Raw genomic sequence first — 18080 nt, forward strand, 5'->3', positions numbered from 1 at the left:
TCGTGAATTTCTGATCCTTAACTCCAAGCGCTGATCCCAGTGGCACACACTACCATGGCCAGCTCATTTATGGTATATTAACAGGTTGCTCACAAGTAAACGCGCGCTCTGGAATAAATTAGTGAGTGAATATCGGAGCCAAGGGCCTCATGCTGGCCATCCAACAATGTAGATGATGCTGATTTTTAACTCCTGATTCTGACTCCACCTGCGATTTGTAGTGCCGGGTTAATGGGGATGTGTAGTCACACCTGCCTCAGTTTTTGTTTTTAAAACTGGGTTTTTGCCCCTACCCCACCTCAGGTGCTTCCATCGCCTTCTCCCGTTGCTTACAGCAAGTAAGTGTAAAGTTGAGATCAGGCAGTCCTCCTCCTTCTCCCTCCCCCACCCCCCGCTGTGACAGGGTTTCTCTGTATCACTGGCTATCCTGGACTCACTTTGTAGACCAGGCTGACCTCAAATTCACAGGGATCTACCTGCCTCTGTCTCCTGAGTGCTGGGATTAAAGGCGTCCGCCAAGATCAGGCAGTTCTTAAAGTGTATGTAGTTTAAAAAAAAAAAAAAAAAAAAAAAAAAGGTTAGGTGTTGGAAGCTGAAAGGGTATGTCCAAGAGCTTAGGTGGGTGGGGATCAACTTTACCCAGCTGACGGTCCCTACAAGGGCCTCGTGCCATTCATTGTTCTGGGCTAGCAGGCTCGCGCAGAGCTCGCCTGCCTCTTCCGTGGCCTGCCATTGACCCGGACGATGTCCACGTCTCTTCCGCGCACGAGGAGGCTCGCACCCCGGGGCGCCACGGACCTAACAGCCGCCCAGCCCGCAGCTTAGCCCGCCGTGTAGGCCGCACCCAACAGTCGCGGCAGGCAGGGCAGGTCGCCGCAGCGCGAGGGGCTGAGATGCGGAGGGGCTGAGAGTCGTGGTCCCCAGGGTTCGGAAGATCGGGGTGTAAAATGTCTTCGGGGCATGCGCCACGGCGGCCGTTAAGTGACCCAAAACCGACGCCTTGGAGTCGGCGGCAGCCGGGAGGCATGGGGCCGGAGCATGGCCGGGCTTCGCACGCCCAGCGAGGACCCTGAGGGCGCAGAGCGCAGGCGCGACGCGCAGGGGCAGCGGGCGGCCAGGTGCGGCCGGCCAGCCAGGTGCGGAGAGCAGAGGGTGGAGCAGCGCGGCTGCGCGGGCGTCAGGGGCGGGGCCAGCAGCTCCACGGGACTGGGCGGCGCTTTGTCGCAGCGGTTTGCTTTCCCGGGTGGAAATGCTTCCTATTGCTGGGTAAGTGATGTGGGGTTGAAGCCGGCTGGTGATGGAACGCTGACAATCCCCCACCCCCGCAGCCCACTCCCCACTCCCCTCCAAGCCAAGGTTCATCATATGAACCAGGAAATCACTGAAAAGCTGGTGGTTGACATCTTGCTTACTTCGGATTAAGTTCTAGTTGGTAAGAACACGTGCATAGGATACTAACATTCAAGTCCTTGAGTGAATTGGATTGGTGTTGCAGCATCGCTGACTTATTAAGGGCACCCCCTGCCCCCCCCCCCCAAGTTTCATTTGCCGTTGTTTGAGAAGTTACCGACAGCAGTATGGATGAAATTGAGAGTTCGAGGATGGCCTTGAACTTCTGACTCGCCTTCTTGAGTTACGGCCGTGTGCCCCTGGGTCTAATTTTATGTGGTGTTGGGGATCGAATGTGCGTCATGCTTGCTTTGAAGCGCTCTTGACGACTGAGCAGCATTTATAACCCGAGGTCGAGGGATCTTAGCAATAGCTCGTATCACACAGAACTAGTAATGGTTAAACAAGAGTGTTATTGCACTTTGCCGAGCTGGATGCTTTTAGAACCCATCGTTAGTATCTCGGTGCTTAGTGGATGAATTCTGTGGGGAAGTGGGAACGGGTGGGAAGGAGAAACGGGGCCGCTGACCTCTTTTCATCTGGTCCATCGTTTCTTCCAGGCTTCTCGTGTGAAAAGAGACTAACTGGTGTTTACAGCTGAGTTGCCGCTGATTCTCTGATACACAGCCCGGAGGATAAATCTTCATTACTATTATTTTTGTCACAATGGAAGTTGGAAGCAAAATGGAAGTGGCCAAAAAGAACATACTGGTAAATGCCACCCTTCTTTACCGACTTATAGGGGTCTCACAGGGGTGTACTGTCGAGAAATGACCAATAAATCATCCTGTTTAAGTCGTTGCATCCCTCCCCGGGGTGTTGAATTAAATAAACCTGATATCAGTGAAAGAACCAACATTGGGTGTGTATAAAGTAAAAACACAGATGTTACTTTTAAACAAAAATCTCTACTGAAATGGGTCACCTGGGATTTTATTTTTATTTTCTTTACCTGGAGAGTTTAAAAGGTAAAGAGTTTCATCTGAGATCTGCTGAGGCCCAACAGGTAGCATTTCTCTAAGTTTCCAGGAAGATGCTGTTCTGGTTTGGGGACCACGCTTGGGGATCTAGGCTGAATCTCCCAGCTGTGTAGCATTTGGGCACTTGGAATATGGCTAGTGCAACAGGGGAAGGAGCTGAACTTTACCCTGACTGATTTTCGCACTAGCAAGTGTGAAATCGCAAGTTTGATTCCCTAGCACAGCTCTGTGGAGAGAGGGGGAGGCAGGGGCTCAGTTGCATGTGTCGAGGTATGTTTTATTGCATTGCTGGGATGGAAGCCAACTGGTCTGCCACTGCTCTACGTCCCAGCCTCGCTTGCCATTGGCTTTTATTGGGTAGTGTGTGTCTTGGTTTACTCCTTTACGGTACTGGTAGGGAACAGAGGAACAGTTGTTGCAGATACAGGTCACTTTTGTTTTTCTCTCGGATCTGCTAAAAAAGAAAAAAGGGGGTTGGGGGGGGGCACAATTCTGATTTAGGACAGTTGCAATAAGAACACTGTAGTAGGGTTTAACTCTGGACAAGTAAAGCGAGAGCAGCCAAAGATGGACAGACATGTGTGCAAGGAGTATGGAGTGGAAAGGCAGGGTAAGTGCGTACAAAGAGGAAACATTTGCTTAGAATCTGAACTTCAGGTGGTGAGGGTGCTCAGATATCAAGGGTGGGGAATTCACTTTAAAATAAGTTAGCAGAATTCTTGCTAAAACTGGCCTAGGCAGTCCCAAAGACTTGGCCTGCTGCCGGATCAAAGCCTGCTAGAAGCCAGGCGTGGTGGCACACCCCTGTAATCCCAATCTCTGTGAGTTCAAGGCCAGCCTGTTCTACAAAGTGAGTCTAGCACAGCCAGGGCTACACAGAGAAACTCTGCCTTGGAAAAACAAAAACAAAAACAAAAACAAAAAGCTTGCTAGAGAAGTGTGAGAGCCTACTGTTGGCCCAGCACTTCCTATCCTAGCCTCCAGCCTATCCGGACCACACTCTTAAGCTGTTCACACAGGAAAAAGGCCCCTGGAGTTCAGCTACAGGACGCATAAAGTCCAGCCTGGCAAACTGACAGCAGATGCTGCCCCAGGACCTGCTCGGTGGCTGCTGTTGCCCAGACTGACTGGGGAGAGGAGATGTTTTTCTTTTCTCCTTAAATGTCTAAAGTCATGCCTGATTGAGAACCCTTTGCTGTTGTTTAAAAATCTTTCAGTGCAACAGCGTGGCTGGTGGTAATTTTGAAGACGTTACTCCAGAGAAGGTAATTAGGTTTAACCCACCGTTATACAAGCAACGGTACCAGTTCGTTAGAGATTTAGTGGATCGCCATGAACCCAAGAAGGTAACTATCTTTTTTTTTTTTTTTTAACTGTTAAGATTGCCCTATTAAAGTGGTGTGTCAAATGTACTAGTAAGGGAGACTCACACCCCCCTGTCCCCGCCCCCCCCCCCGCCCTCACACCCCCTGTCCCTCCCCCCCCAGGATTCGGGGTTCCACACAGGGGCTCTGGCATGCTAGGCAAGCAGTCTACTGTGGGCCACATCCCCAGCCTGAGAAGGTCTTGAATGATTTGGGGTGCTGGATGTGACTATAGAGCATTGTGTACAAGCAGAAAACGGTCAAAGAAAAAGAGGTGTGTGGTTTTGGATGTGGCGTACGTAGTCTGACTTCTAAGTCTTAGACTCAGATGATCCTCCTGCCTCAGCTTCTCCAAGCAAAGAGTACAGGTGTGCCTGGCAGGAGAAACTTCAAAGTGATTATTGCAATAGGGAGCAGACCGTAAGGGTAGGAGTTCCATTGTTTCAGAGTTAAGGAGGATTTGTGTTTGTTTTTAAACCACGGAAGAGAACAAAAATCACAAATTGGGAAAGTCATTATGATAATCTCAAAGGGGCCAGCAGCACTTTTAACAATGAAAGCATCTTAATTATGGTGAGTGAAGCGTCTTTGTTTTTGGAGATAGCTCTAGTTGGCCTCTGACTCCACTCTCCTGCCTCTCCTTCTCAAATTTGGGATTACAGTGGTAGCCACTACATCTGCTGAACCGCAGCTCCCCGCCCCCACCCCGCCTGTGTTTTGGTTTGTTTGTTTGTTTTTTGAGACAAGGTTTCTCTGTGTAGCCTTGGCTGTCCTGGACTTGCTTTGTAGACCAGGCTGGCCTTGAACTCAGAGATCTGCCTGCTTCTGCCTCCCAGTGCTGCGGTTAAAGGTGTGCGCCACTACACCTGGCCTAAAGTGAGTTCTTGCTTTCTATCTTAGCCGTATTTCTTTTCCCTGATGATAGTGGGGACTGCAGGCATTTCCCAGGCTGGCTGAGAAGGATCATTGAGGCAGAAGCATTTCATCAGTTTGGGGAGACAAAGCTCAATGGCCTTGGGGGTGGGGTGAGTAGAAAAGCTGGAGGAAAGTGGTTCTAGGAAATTTTGGGATCAAACAGTAATTTCAACATTGAGGCTAGGGATGGAAACAAAGTTTTACCTACCCAGTCATCACGGTGGAAGGCCATTCTTTGCAGTGACCCTTTTCCTACAACATGAGACGTAGGTGAGTCTCTTCAGTCTTGTACAGGGAGCTCAGAGATGAGGTAGAAATCACCTTGCTAGCAGGTGAGATGGCTCAGCCAGTATAGGCCCTTGATGTCAGGTCCACTGACCTGAGTTCCACTCACAGGATCCACCTGGTGGAAGCCGAGAGAACTCACTCACACAGGTCCTCTGACCACTACAGAGACCTGTAGTCTCAACACACTCAGGCAGAGGCAGGAGGATTGCTGTGAGTTTGAGGCCAGCCTGGTCTGCATAGTGAGTCCCAGGCCATCAAGGAGTACATATGAAGACCTTGTCTAAAATAAACCAAACCAAAACCAACAAGCCACATGAACAAACAAATAAGACCCAACCTGTGATTCTTTTTTTTAATGGAAAAATAAAATCATTCATATTACATCTCAATTGCTATCCCATTCCATGCATCCTCCCATTCCTTCCTCCCTCCCTCCCGCTTTCCCCCCATTCCCATCCCTATGACTGTGACTGAGGGGGACCTCCTCCCCCTGAATATGATGCTAGGGTATCAGGTCTCTTCTTGGTAGTCTGCTATCCTTCCTCTGAGTGCCATCGGGCTTCCCCATCAAGAGGGCATGGCCAAATATGGGGCACCAGAGTTCATGTGAAAGTCAGTCCCCACTCTCCACTTAACTGTGGAGAATGTCCTGTCTCTTGGCTAGATCTGGGTATGGGTTTGATGCTGAATGCACGTATTGTCCTTGGTTGGTGCCCTAGTTTGAGCAGAACCCCTGGGCCCAGATCCGCCTATCATAGTGTTCTTGTAGATTTCTAGGACCCTCTGGATCCTTCTGTTTCCCCATCTCCTATATTTCTCTCACCTAGAGTCTCAATAGGATGTCCTCACCTCTATCCCACTTTCCTGGTAGGTGCAGACTTTCATGGGACCTGCCCCTTGGGCTAGTGTCCAGTTATAAGTGAGTATATACCATTTGAGTCTCTCTGCTTCCGAGTTAGCTTACTCATTATGATCATTTCTAGTTCAATCCATTTGTCCACAAAGTTTGGGTAGTCTTTGTTTTTAATAGCTGAGTAGTGTAAATACACCACAGTTTCTTTATCCATTCTTCTTTTTTTTTTTTTGGTTTTTCGAGACAGGGTTTCTCTGTGTAGCCTTGGCCATCCTGGACTCACTTTGTAGAACAGGCTGGCCTCGAACTTACAGCGATCCGCCTGCCTCTGCCTCCCGAGTGCTGGGATTAAAGGCGTGCGCCACCACGCCCGGCCTTTATCCATTCTTCTATTGAGGGACACTTAGGCTGTTTCCATGTTCTGGCTATTATGAATAAGGCCGCTATGAACATGGTTGAGCATATGTCCCTCCAACTTGTGATTCTTGCTTTGTAGCTGAGCTGATTTTGAGCTCCCCATCTTCCTGCCTCTACTTTCCCAGAGCTAGGATTACAGGTCTGCGCCACCACAGTTGTTCATTTGGCTCTGGCAATGGGACCCAGGGCTTCAGGGACGCTAGGCAGGCACTTCGTCCTCTCTCCCTCTCTAAGGCCTGGCTTCAAACATTTTTTTTCTGCCTCAGCATCCCCAGCACTAGCACTATAGGCAGAGACTACCCTGCCTTTTAACCTTTCTCCCCGAGTCAAATATAGACAGGAGCAGTTGTTCTGAGAAGGAATGACTCCATCTGTTTGACCATGTGACTTTTCTCAAACACTGATTTACCTGCAGGATTAGAAAATCTCATTTTAATTTGGTGTGTGTGTGTGTGTGTGTGTGTGTGTGTGTGTGTGTGTGTGTGTGTGTGTGTTTATGCTATTCTACTAGAAAAGATCCTTCAACATAATAGCTTTGTTTTCACTGTTAATATACAGTCTCCCACTGAGGCAGGATGCACAAAGACACACCACACACACACACACACACACACACACACACACAGACATACATGTATGGAGGCCCCAAAATGGTCAGCAATGGATGTCTTTCTATGTCACTCTCTATATTATGTTTTTTGAGGTAGGATTCTCACTGAGCCTGGATCTCTTAGACTTGCCTGGGCTTACAGGCAAGTAGGATTACAGGCATATCCTGCTGTACCTGACTTTATTATACAGGTGCTGGGGACCTGAACTTGCACTTCACTGATGGAGCCATCTCCCCAGGCTCCCTCCAGTTTAAATACGCACACTCTTCTGGCTATGAGTGTCATTCTGCCAATGACGCTGTATCTCATCTATAGGTTGCAGACCTGGGATGTGGCGATACCAAGCTCCTAAAGCTGCTAAAAATCTACCCATGCATTCAACTGCTTGTTGGGGTAGACATCAACGAGGAAAAATTACATTCAAATGGGTAATACTTCTAGTCCTGTGGTTTGGATGTGGTTTGTTCCCCCAAAGGTTGGAAGCCTGGTCCCCAGGGTGGTAGTAGAACTATTGAGAGATAAGGTATAGTCAGTCATAGGTCATGGGGTCTCTTCCATAGTAAAATTATTTTCTCTCTCTTTTTGAGATAAGATATTATGGTATAGCGTAGGTTGCCCTCATCTTAAATTGGCAGTGCGCCACCATGCCTGGGTGTCTCTAAGGTGTGGGTCGGGTCTCATGCCCGTAAGTTCTGACGGAGGGTTATAAAGCATGCATGTGCCTGGTCCCTTAACATCATGCTCTCTTTCTGCTTCTCTAGCACTTACTAATTTATAAATCGTTTTGAGACCTGCTCTTCTAAGAGCAAAGAGCTGATGTGTCTTTGATCCAGAGAGGCAAAGTGTGAAAATGAGAACAGCATCGCATATTTAAAATCATGTTTGTAGTGCCCTGACTTCCTGCTGTGGAAGGAAGTCGCCCCATGGCCTAGTGTTTAAACAAGAAGAGCAAAACAGGCCGAGCCAGACCCCCATCAGTGTAGGCAAAAGGTGATGATCTGGGTTCTGTAGCTGGGAGACTCCCTTCTCCTTGGGACTCACAGTTCCGGGGTTTTCCTCGTATAGCTAGGTCAGCCCTCTGCCACCGAGCCAGCCCTATCTCCAGCCCCAGGCTTCCTAATTTCTAAACAACCGTTTCCTGATGTTTCTGACGAGTGGTGGTTCTTTTGCAGGCATTACTTGTCTCCCTATTTGGGGGAGTTTGTAAAACCCCGAGATCGAGATTTGACTGTCACCCTATATCATGGCTCTGTTGTGGAGAGAGACTCCCGCTTGCTTGGATTCGATTTGATAACATGCATTGAATTGTAAGTCTGAAAGTTGTATAAACTGTTTGTTTTGAAAAATACGAAGGAATTAGCCTCATAAGTCAATGTGATTATTTGTAAAAAAAAAACTGCACATCAGTTGGATGTATCTTTTTCTTTTAGTATTTTACTTGGGAATTCCAAATATGAAGATAATTCCAAAAGTAAGCATTCACACACTCCACGTAGCCAGCTGTTAATGCGTCCCTTGTAGTCCGTATCATGTTACATGTGCACTCTCCCTCACACAGTGGTATTTTTTTTTTTTTAATGAAATAAAGGAAAGTTATATACACAGGCCTTTGCCCTGTTTAAAAGGTTCATTTGTGGGGCTGGAAAGCCATGTCAGTGGTTAAGAGCACTTGCCCTTCCAGCACCCACATGGTAGCTACCAGTCCACATGCTCCAGCGCCCTCTTTTGACCTCAGAGGGCAAGCAAACACACACGATAACAAAGACATCTGTATTTCTTTCTTTATAATGCATTTATTTGCTTAGACTTTAAATTTACTTTTATGTGTATTAGTGTTTGCCTGACTATATGTCTCTGTACCGGGTGTGAGTGTGTGTGTGTGTGTGTGAGAGCGAGAGAGAGAGCGAGAGAGAGTATGCGTGTGTGTGTGTGTGTGTGTGAGAGAGAGAGAGAGAGAGAGAGAGTGTGTGTGTGTGTGTATGTGTGTGTGTGTGTGTGTAGTGCCTGAGGAGGCGAGAAGAGGGATTAGATCCCCTGGGACTGGAATTCTGGGAGGCTGACAGTTGTGAGCCATCATGTGGGTGCTGGGAATTGAACTCTGGTCCTCTAGAAGAGCAGCCACTGCTCTTAACTGCTGAGCCATCTCTCCAGCACCTGCATTTCTTTCTTTCTTTTTCTTATTTTGTTTCCTCTTGAAGTCTAACATAGCCCAGGATGGTCTCGGACTTGATGTATATAATCCTGAACTTCTCATCCTTCTTTCTCTACCTCCCGAGGGCTGGGATGACACGTGTGCCACCATGTTCAGTTTTATGTGGTGCTAAGGATGGCAACCAGGGCATTGTGCCTCTTTGAGTTTCTTTTCCTGCCGATTTGTAGTCATATTCCACTGTATAATTAGACAGAAATGCAGGGAGCCACTTCAGTTTTCCTGTGTTTGTTAAGATGTGCTTTGTTTCCCAATGCATGATCTATTTTCGAGAAAGTTCCATGAGTTGCTGAGAAGAACATGTTCTGTAGTGTTGGGGTGGAATGTTCTATAGGTTATATGTTGAGTTCTCTTGATCTATGATTGACTTAATTCAGATATTTACTTTGTTGAGATGACCTGGCAACTGGTAAGAGTAGGGTACTGATACTTTTCTGCTGTGCTGCAGTTAATCTGTGACGTCACATCTAGTAGCATTTGGCAATGTCTTTAAAGATATTTGTCCTATCTTTTGAGATTATAGTATAATTATGCCTCTTCCCCCTCCCTTCCCTCTCGGCAAGCCCTATCCCGTGAATCCTGCTTGCTTGAGGTGTTGTTGACCAGTGCACAGTGTTGCTGGGAGCCCAGCTCCAGTCCTGTTAAATTTCGTTATCACGTGTAGTGACAGATTTATAGACCCTGTGGGTTTAGGTACAAGGCGGCACTGCTCAGCCAGGGCCACTAATCCTTTCCTTTTGGTCCCTTTCCTTGGGATTCTCCTCTAGCTGGAATTTCCTCTATGAATTTTTATATGATCCACTTGAGAGTACAATGGAGATAATGGCCTTTTCCTTCTAATCACCTGTATGTTAAAGCTATCCTAAAGCTTTCTATCAGGAGGCCGAGCATGGTGGTGAATGCCTTTAATCCCGGCATTTGGGAGACAGAGATGGGTCTTCGTGAGCTTGAGGACAGCCTGGTCTACAAAGCGAGTCCAGGCGAGCCAGGGCTGTTACACAGAGAAACCCTGTCTCAACCCCCCACCCCCAAATATTTTTTATTAGGTTTTACCTGTTAGCCATATTACAGGCCCTTAAACATTTCTAGGAAGGAATGCTTTGGGCAGGTGAGAAGGCTCAGCAGGAAGAGGCACTTGCTGTGTGAATGTGGTCAATTTCCAGAACCCCGTAAAGGCGGACGGAGAGAACTGGGTCTCATTGTTATACTCTGGCTTCCATATATGGCCATAGTATGCTGTATTAAGAAATCTCACGGTCTGGAGAGATGGCTCAGTGGTTAAGAGAGCCGCCTGCTCTTCCAGAGGTCCAGAGTTCAATTCCCAGCAACCACATGGTGGCTCACAGCCATCTATAATGTGATCTGATGCCCTCTTCTGGCCTATAGGTGTACATGCAGGCAGAGCACTGTATACATAATAATGAATAAATAAATCTTTAAACAAACAAAAAAGAAATCTCACAATGGTGCACACGGTCATGTTGTATAGTGCACAGCTCACACTCACATCTCAGTTGTTGCAGTGATGTCTTTTATAGCTATTTTTCAAGTCTAGGTATTTTTTTGATTGTTGTTGTTGTTTTGTTTGTTTGTTTTGTAGTTTTTGAGGCAGAGTCTCTCTACGTAGTCCTGGCTATCCTGGAGCTCACTATATAGACGAGGCTAGCCTGGAGCTCACAGAGATCTGTAGGCCTTGAACTTTTTCAAACCTACTGTATTTGGGGTTCTTAAATGCTTACACCTCCTTTCCAACCCGCATACCCTAGATAGGAGAGAAAAGAGGTTAATGGAAACAGGAGAAGTAGACCTTTTTAGACTCAGTTCCTTGGAGTGATTCCGCTGAAGTAGTCGGCAGGATTCCAGCAGACCCACTAAACAGCAAAGCAGTGACTCAGCACAGGTGACTGCAACTGCAGCAGCCGGAACCCAGAACCTCAAAGTGTACTCTGGAGTGATTCTCTCTAGGAAGGTCTCTAAATGGAGAGATGAATAGCCAAACAACAGGAAAGGATGCCAAGGCCAAAAAGCCCAGCGTCTTGTTTGGGGCATACTACTAACTTGCATTTCCAACCATCCTGAACAGTTTGCAATAGTTAGCTTTCATAAGACTAGAACTGTACATCACATTTTCAAATTGAGTTGCGTATGTACAATACATTAAGCAAAAGTTGAACAAAATAATCTTAAACTTCTTTCAATATACAATACCAGTGTAAAATATTTGAGGTTAGTAGATTCAATCTGCCTTTTATCCTATAATTCTATATCCCCCCCCTTTTTTTCCCGAGACAGGGTTTCTCTGTGTAGCCTTGGCTGTCCTATATATGTATGTATAGACTTGTGTGTATGTATTTATATGTTGTATGTACACGTATATATACACACATGTGTATGGCTATAGGATAGATTCATACACACACACACACACACAGACACACACACACACATCCTCTCGGAGTCTGTACTAGGATGTTGGCAAAACACCATGCCTCCACAAGAGGCAGTTTCTCTTATAGTGGACAAACATCACATGTTCTCTCACAAGTCTGTTCACATCTCACACTTGGGATAAAAACAAAAACATGTTTACATCCACTACAGAGACCCCTCAGTCTTTGCCTCCCTAGTGGTGGGAATAAAGGCAGTCCACTGCCTTCTCTGGCCTGGGATTTTAGTAGTAAAGTCTTTTGATTGTCTGTTAATCATCTGGAACAGGTTTTCCTAGTCTTTCTGTTTTCTAGAACGTCCCTTAATCTGGATTTGTCTTAGTATTTCAATCTTAGATTTAGAGGATTTTTTTGGGGTGGGTATTGGAATCAAGTGTTTCATGTACGTTAAGCAGGTGCTGTAGCATATTTTGTGTGTTTATGCAGGAGCACTCGTATGGGGGGGGGGGGATGGAGACCAGTGTTTGATGTCTAGTGTCTTCCTCAATCACTTTTCCACCTTGCATTCCCCACCCCCCACCCCAACCCCCTGAGATCAGATTTCTCTCTGTCATCTTGGTTGTCCTCCTAGATGTCTGCCTCCCTGTCTCTTGAGTGCTGGGAATAAAGGGGTACGCCACCATGCCTGGCCACTGTGTGTGTGTGTGTATTTTAGTTTTTTTGAGACAAGGTTTTTCTGTGTAGCTTTGGCTGTCCTGGACTTGCTTTGTAGACCAGTCTGGCTTCGAACTTACAGAGGTCCACTTGCCTCTGCCTTCTTGAGTGCTGGGATCACAGGCGTGCGCCACCACACCTGGATTACCTTGTGGTTTTGAGAAGTCTCTCTCACTGAACCCGAATCTTGCTGATTGACTGCACTGACTGGTCAGCAAGCTTCCCAGCATTGGGGTCACAGATGTGTGTGATCCCACGCCAGATTTTTTTCTGTGAGTGCAGGGCATCTGAACTTAGGTCCTTATTCTTCCCCAAGTATGTCCACAAGTATGTGTGTGTCCCTGGAGGCTAGTAGAGGACATCAGATACCCAGGATCTGGGGACCTAGAGGTGGCTGTGAGTCACCTGACATGGGTGCTAGAAACCAAGTTGGGATCCTCTCTAAGAGTGGAATGTGCTTCTACTTGCCATCTCCGCAGGTGCCTGGGAATGTGCTTTTGAAAAGAGCACATAGAAGTAGTGTTGTGTTCTTGGGTCATCAAATCAAGGAATGTACAAACTCAGATACTTTAACAAGGAATATTGGTATGAATTCTTTTTTTTTTTTTTTTTTGGTTTTTCGAGTCAAGGTTTCTCTTGTGATAGTTTTGGCTGTCCTAGACTCACTTTGTAGACCAGGCTGGCCTCGAACTCAGTGATCCACCTGCCTCTGCCTCCCGAGTGCTGGGATTAAAGGCGTGCACCACCACGCCCGGCATTGGTATGAATTCTGTAGAGTGCAGCAGAGGGTCTTAGTTGATGGATCATTCGGGGCAATGCTGAGAGTGGAAAGGGTTAAACATGAGAACAATTGCTCTTGGGGTGTGGACCATAGCATTATCAAAGGAGGGAGAAGCCAGGATCCTGGTAGGAATTATTTTTGCTAAGTCAGTTAGGGAAATCCACCCAAGTGAAGCCACATTAATTCTGTGTTTCTTATTAACCATCTTAGAATAGAACATTTGGATTCGGATGACCTGGCCAGATTTCCTGAAGTGGTTTTTGGATACCTGTCACCGGCCATGATTGTAATCAGCACACCAAATGCTGAATTCAACCCCCTGTTTCCCACAGTGACCCTGAGGGACGCAGATCATAAATTTGAGTGGAGCAGAATGGAGTTCCAGACCTGGTAAGTTCAGAAGTGTTTCTTTGTTTTTGTTTTTGTTTTTTCTCTGTTTGGTAGGAATCTTCTTATAGGAAGTAAGCTTTGATATGCCTGTCTTTTTTTTTTTTTTTTTTTTTTCAGTTTTTGAGACAGGGTTTCTCTGTGTAGCCTTGGCTGTCTTGGACTCGCTTTGTAGACCAGGCTGGCCTCGAACTCACAGTGATCGCCTGCCTCTGCCTCCTGAGTGCTGGGACTAAAGGCGTGCACCACCACGCCCGGCTCTGATATGCCTGTCTTACCTAAAGTGTTTCTTACTTTGTTCCGGCAAGCTCTCCATGTGGGACTGTAATAAGATCACAAGGAAAGCCGAACACGTGGGCAGCAGGAGAAAAGAGTGTGTGCCTATTGGATGCTCTTTAAGAGTCTTGGCATAGAATGAGGACCCAAAATGGGGAAGGTCTGGGCTGTGAGGTGAGCTCACGCCCACGCTTGGGGGTGGTTATTGGTTTGTGCACAGTTTTTGGAATAATTCCCAATGCATGTAGTCTAGGCTGGAGTCGTTGAGGTCTCCTGATTCACCCCTGCAGTCTGCCCATCCCATAGGCTCCCTTTCCTCTTCCTGTGGTGACTTGGAAACTGAAAATGTGTTGCTACCTTTGTTTTGTACAGAAATCAGGCACCCAGGTGATAGATCATATGCCCACGTAGAATGTTTAACTTTAGATTTTTTTTTTTTTTTTTTTGAGGAGTTATATCCTTACATAACTCAGGCTAGCTTTAAACTCCTGACCTTTCTGCTTTATCAGCCCAAGTGCCGTGACAGGCACGACACCCGCCATGCCAGGCTCAGAAACACTTTGATTCATCATATTTCATGTTTCCTAATCCTTCCGACAAGATGTCACTTAAGAATTGTTTGATAAGCCACGTAGCCACAACTGTATGTTCAGAGAAGTGATTTCTCTTTGTTTGATTTCAGGGCTTCACAAGTGGCAGATCGCTACAATTACCATGTGGAGTTCACCGGGGTAGGGACACCACCAGCTGGATCTGAGCATGTTGGATATTGTACCCAGATAGGTGTCTTTAGGAAAAACAGTGGGAAGCTAGCTGAGCCCTCTGTTTCACAGCAGCCCGACCAGCATGTTTATAAGGCTGTGAGTATTCTGTGTGAGGACGCTGTCAGCATGATGGACAGTGAGGACTCGGACCTCTACCACCTACGGTCCCTCCCTCCTTCCCTCCCTCCCTCCCTCCCTCCCTCGTCCCTATCCCCGCCTTCCACTTTCTCCTTCCTTCCACTCTCCTCCCTCTTTCTACTTCTTTTTCTTCACTAGTTTCCAAAGTAGAAAGGAGTATACATGACCTAGTTAAAATTTTTTTTCTTTTCTCTCTGTCCTTTCTGTCTGTCTTTCTTGACAAGGTCTCACTCTGTAGCCCTGGCTGGCTTGGAACTTGCTACATGGACTAGGCTGGCCTTGAATACACAGAGATCCGCCTACCTCTGCCTCCCAAGTGCTGGGATTAAAGGCCTGCACCACCACACCTCGTTGAGGCTCATCATAGAAAGAGGAAGGTCCTGGCAGGGTTGGCCTATGGCATCCTTTCAGACTGCCTGGCCTGTTGGCAGTATGTTACAGGGAACAGTTTGCTGGGGGTCTCCTTAGGATGTTTCAAAGTAGGGCTTTTGCTGCCTCCTTTGTGATCTCGTAGGATCATCAGCAGTAAAGAGAGAACCAGTAACAGTTCCTCTCCGGCCTGTGGTTAGACTGGAGTAAGTGTATGAGCAAACGTGTGCACACGCGCACGCGCACGCACCCGCACCCGCACCCCCCATCTTTCAAAAGAATACATTCTTTCCTTGATGGAACCATTTTCATTTATTTTTAATTTTTCTTTAGCCTGTGTGGCCTTGATCTCTTGGGTCAGTGGTTCTCCCTGTCTGAGCCTTTCAGAGTGTCGGCTCCCTGGGGTTACAGGAATGCACCACTGGTTCTAGATTGAACCGTTTTTCTTTTACAGGTATTTCTACGTAATATCAAGTAGAAACACTGGGTTATGGGTTCAGTCCGGCTCACAACCATCTGTTAACTCCAGTCTCACTGGATCCAGTGCCCTCTTTCAGACTCGGTGGAGCATGTGCTGCACAGCCATATATGCAGGCAAAACACTCATAGACACAAAACAATAAAATAAATCTTTAAAAAAAAAAAAGCAATACTGGGTTAATGCTTGTTGGTGGAAACCTGACCGGGATACAGTAGGTATTACAATTGGAAGCAAACCAGTTAGGTAATGTCCACATGTATTTGACTCCCAATAAAATTAAGGCTCTTACAATGAATAGGTCTTGTGCCATATGTACACATAGCTCTTATGTGGCTGAATTTTAAGTTTAACAAGCTTCCTATTCTATTTGGTTTTTCTTCCCTTCAGGTTTATACAACCTCCTACCCCAGTTTACAGCAGGAAAAGGTGCTCAAGTTTGTACTAGTTGGGGAACTCTTGATACAAGTGGACCGCTTGAGGCTGAGACACCAGCGAATGCTGAGGGAACAGGAGAAAGAACAAGATCCTAAGGCAGGGGGCATGGACTTCTCCCCAGCCCCCCACCTCCTATTGGGAGCAGTCTTCACTGAGGCAGAAAAGGCCAGGATAGAAAATTCTCCGAAACCCTTCTGCGAAGGAGAGAAGTTTTGCATACCCCTGCAGAGACTGCTTGCTTATCCCAAACTGCACCGCCTGTGTGCTGACGAAGAGAGAATGCGGTGCCTCATTGCCGACTCTGTGTGCTTAAGCAGCGATGGTTCTGCAGTGGTGGTCGACCTGCATAATTCTTGGGATTATCGGCCTGAAGATAATTGAGGCACCTGAGTTTCCCAGAGCTTAGGGTCCTGCTGGCAGTTGGGTTCACTTAGAATCCAAATTTCTTTTTTTCTTAGGTGGTGCTAGGAATCGAACCTGGGGCCTTGCACATGGTAAGCAAACACTCGGCCACTCAGCTATATCCTCAGCCCTAGAATTTAAACTTTGTACAGTCATAATTGTAGTGGTATTTTGAGAGTTTTTTTTAAAAACACAAATTGGGTCCTGAACTCATTGACAGATCTGCCTGACATACAGACTGCTCTTTGCCTGAGAGAGGGCTTAATTAAAAGTAGTTGCTTGCCTTTAAAATTAGATTTTTTAAAAAATTTGGTGTTTACAAGAATGACGAAATTTGATGTGGTAATGTGTTAATTCTGTCCTTACCCATATTTTGGTGTTAGAGCCGTATGTTGAATGTGACATTAAAACATTTAAATGTAATGAAAGCCACTTGAGACCCTTTCCCGGTGCTGGCACAGAGGCCCATATCTGCAATCCTAGCCTGGATAGATGAGACAGGAGGATCATGGCTTTGAGGCCAGCCTGCTACATGGTAAGACCCCATCTCAAAGACAAAAAGCAGTTTTTCTGCCCAGTTTTTCCCAGTGGTGACGTAGCTCTAAAATCTAGGATTATCATTTGCGTCAGAATTTCCCTATTATGCTCCGCATAAACCAGTGTATAAAAAAGGAACGCTGGTGCTTTGAAAGGAAGGGAGGTCACCCCTGGCCACCTTCTGGTGGTTGTTTTGTGGTGCTAGAAGCTGAACCCAGGGCCTTGCACATTCTAGGCAAGCGCCCCATCATTAAGCCACACCCTCACACACGTGGGAAGACCCCACCCCCCACCCCAACAGCTTTCCAGCTGGAGTTAGGGTGGTAGTAGCTGCAGGGGAGAGAAATGAGGCTTTTAAAAAATGAACCTGGGGCTTCAAAGAGATATTCTTGTGTGAGGCAGGGGAGTCCAGAGGTGAGCCAGCCAGGCATGCCTGCCTGCTCTGTACTGTCGCATACCCTGGTTTCCATCTTAATGAGTCTGGAAGAGGTTAACCTGGGGTTCCCACTTGCATAGCCTACCAGCAGCTAGGAAGAGAGATGGAGTGCACCAGCTGCCCAGTGTTCCTTCTGTCTGTTGCTAGGCAACACTACTGACCCTTCCCGTGCTCACATAAGGCAGTGAGGGAAGTTGAGAAGTGCAGTCTGTATTCTGAGAGGCCACATGCATACTCTGCCATCTCCTAAGGAACTAGAAGAAAATGAACATGATGACAAACTGCCTGTGCCACCCGGCATAGTCTGACCTCCCTGAGAGGCATTCTGTGGCAGCAGTGTTACTCCCTGGGCAAGTGCCCTGGGGACACTTGTTTCTAAGTTGAGTCTTCAAGGGTTCATTAGTAATCAGTGGATTTGATGAGAAGGTTTTCATAGGGAAATATCTAAAGCACATAAACACTGCTAGAATCTCTTAGACTAATCCTTTGGATTTCCATGTGTGCCACCAGGTGCTCAAAGGCGTATGTGACCTAGACAGATTTGTATTCCTCTCCCCACCCAAATGCCCTTTCTACCTTTGTGCCCAAGGTTTGCCTTAGGGCTCCCTGTGCATCTTTGCTCTTTGCTGGAGTCACATTTCCAGCTAGGGTCAAGCCCTTGGTCACATCTTCTTCTGAAATTAGTCCCATCAGTTACTGTGAAGCTGATGACTTGATGCCTTACCCATAAACCCTTTGTGCTCACACCTTACGGGGACTGCTGTTTCACTTCCTGCACCTGCCCCTCTCTTCCCTAGGGCTGCACACATGCTAGGCACGCTTTCTACCACCGAACCACACTTCCAGCCTGTGGTTGTGCTTACCAGTCTTCGTTTGTGTTCCCCTCCCAGCTTTGATAAGTGCATTTCTTCGCACATTGAACGGTTTATTAACATTTCCAGCCACAG

General features: G+C 46.9%; 1 protein-coding gene across 1 annotated transcript; it reads left to right on the top strand.

Annotated features, from left to right (window-relative positions):
- Nucleotides 1-1038: 1038 nt before the first annotated feature.
- Henmt1 (HEN methyltransferase 1) lies at nt 1039-16646 on the top strand. The gene is made up of 7 exons (XM_051165431.1): nt 1039-1266; nt 3587-3715; nt 7133-7245; nt 7990-8124; nt 13119-13298; nt 14254-14431; nt 15711-16646. The coding sequence occupies exons 1-7, from the start codon at nt 1039-1041 to the stop codon at nt 16137-16139; spliced, it is 1392 nt and encodes a 463-aa protein (XP_051021388.1). The 3' UTR covers nt 16140-16646.
- Nucleotides 16647-18080: the final 1434 nt, after the last annotated feature.

Source organism: Acomys russatus, chromosome 23, assembly GCF_903995435.1.
Source record: "Acomys russatus chromosome 23, mAcoRus1.1, whole genome shotgun sequence".
NCBI lineage: Eukaryota > Metazoa > Chordata > Mammalia > Rodentia > Muridae > Acomys > Acomys russatus.

Excerpts from the sequence above, each read along its gene's own strand:
- Henmt1 (XM_051165431.1), top strand. The coding sequence starts at position 1,039 with ATGGCCGGGCTTCGCACGCCCAGCGAGGACCCTGAGGGCGCAGAGCGC. Across the intron at positions 3,716-7,132 it reads ATCGCCATGAACCCAAGAAG|GTTGCAGACCTGGGATGTGG; the intron begins GTAACTATCTTT and ends TCTCATCTATAG. Across the intron at positions 14,432-15,710 it reads ACCAGCATGTTTATAAGGCT|GTTTATACAACCTCCTACCC; the intron begins GTGAGTATTCTG and ends TCTTCCCTTCAG.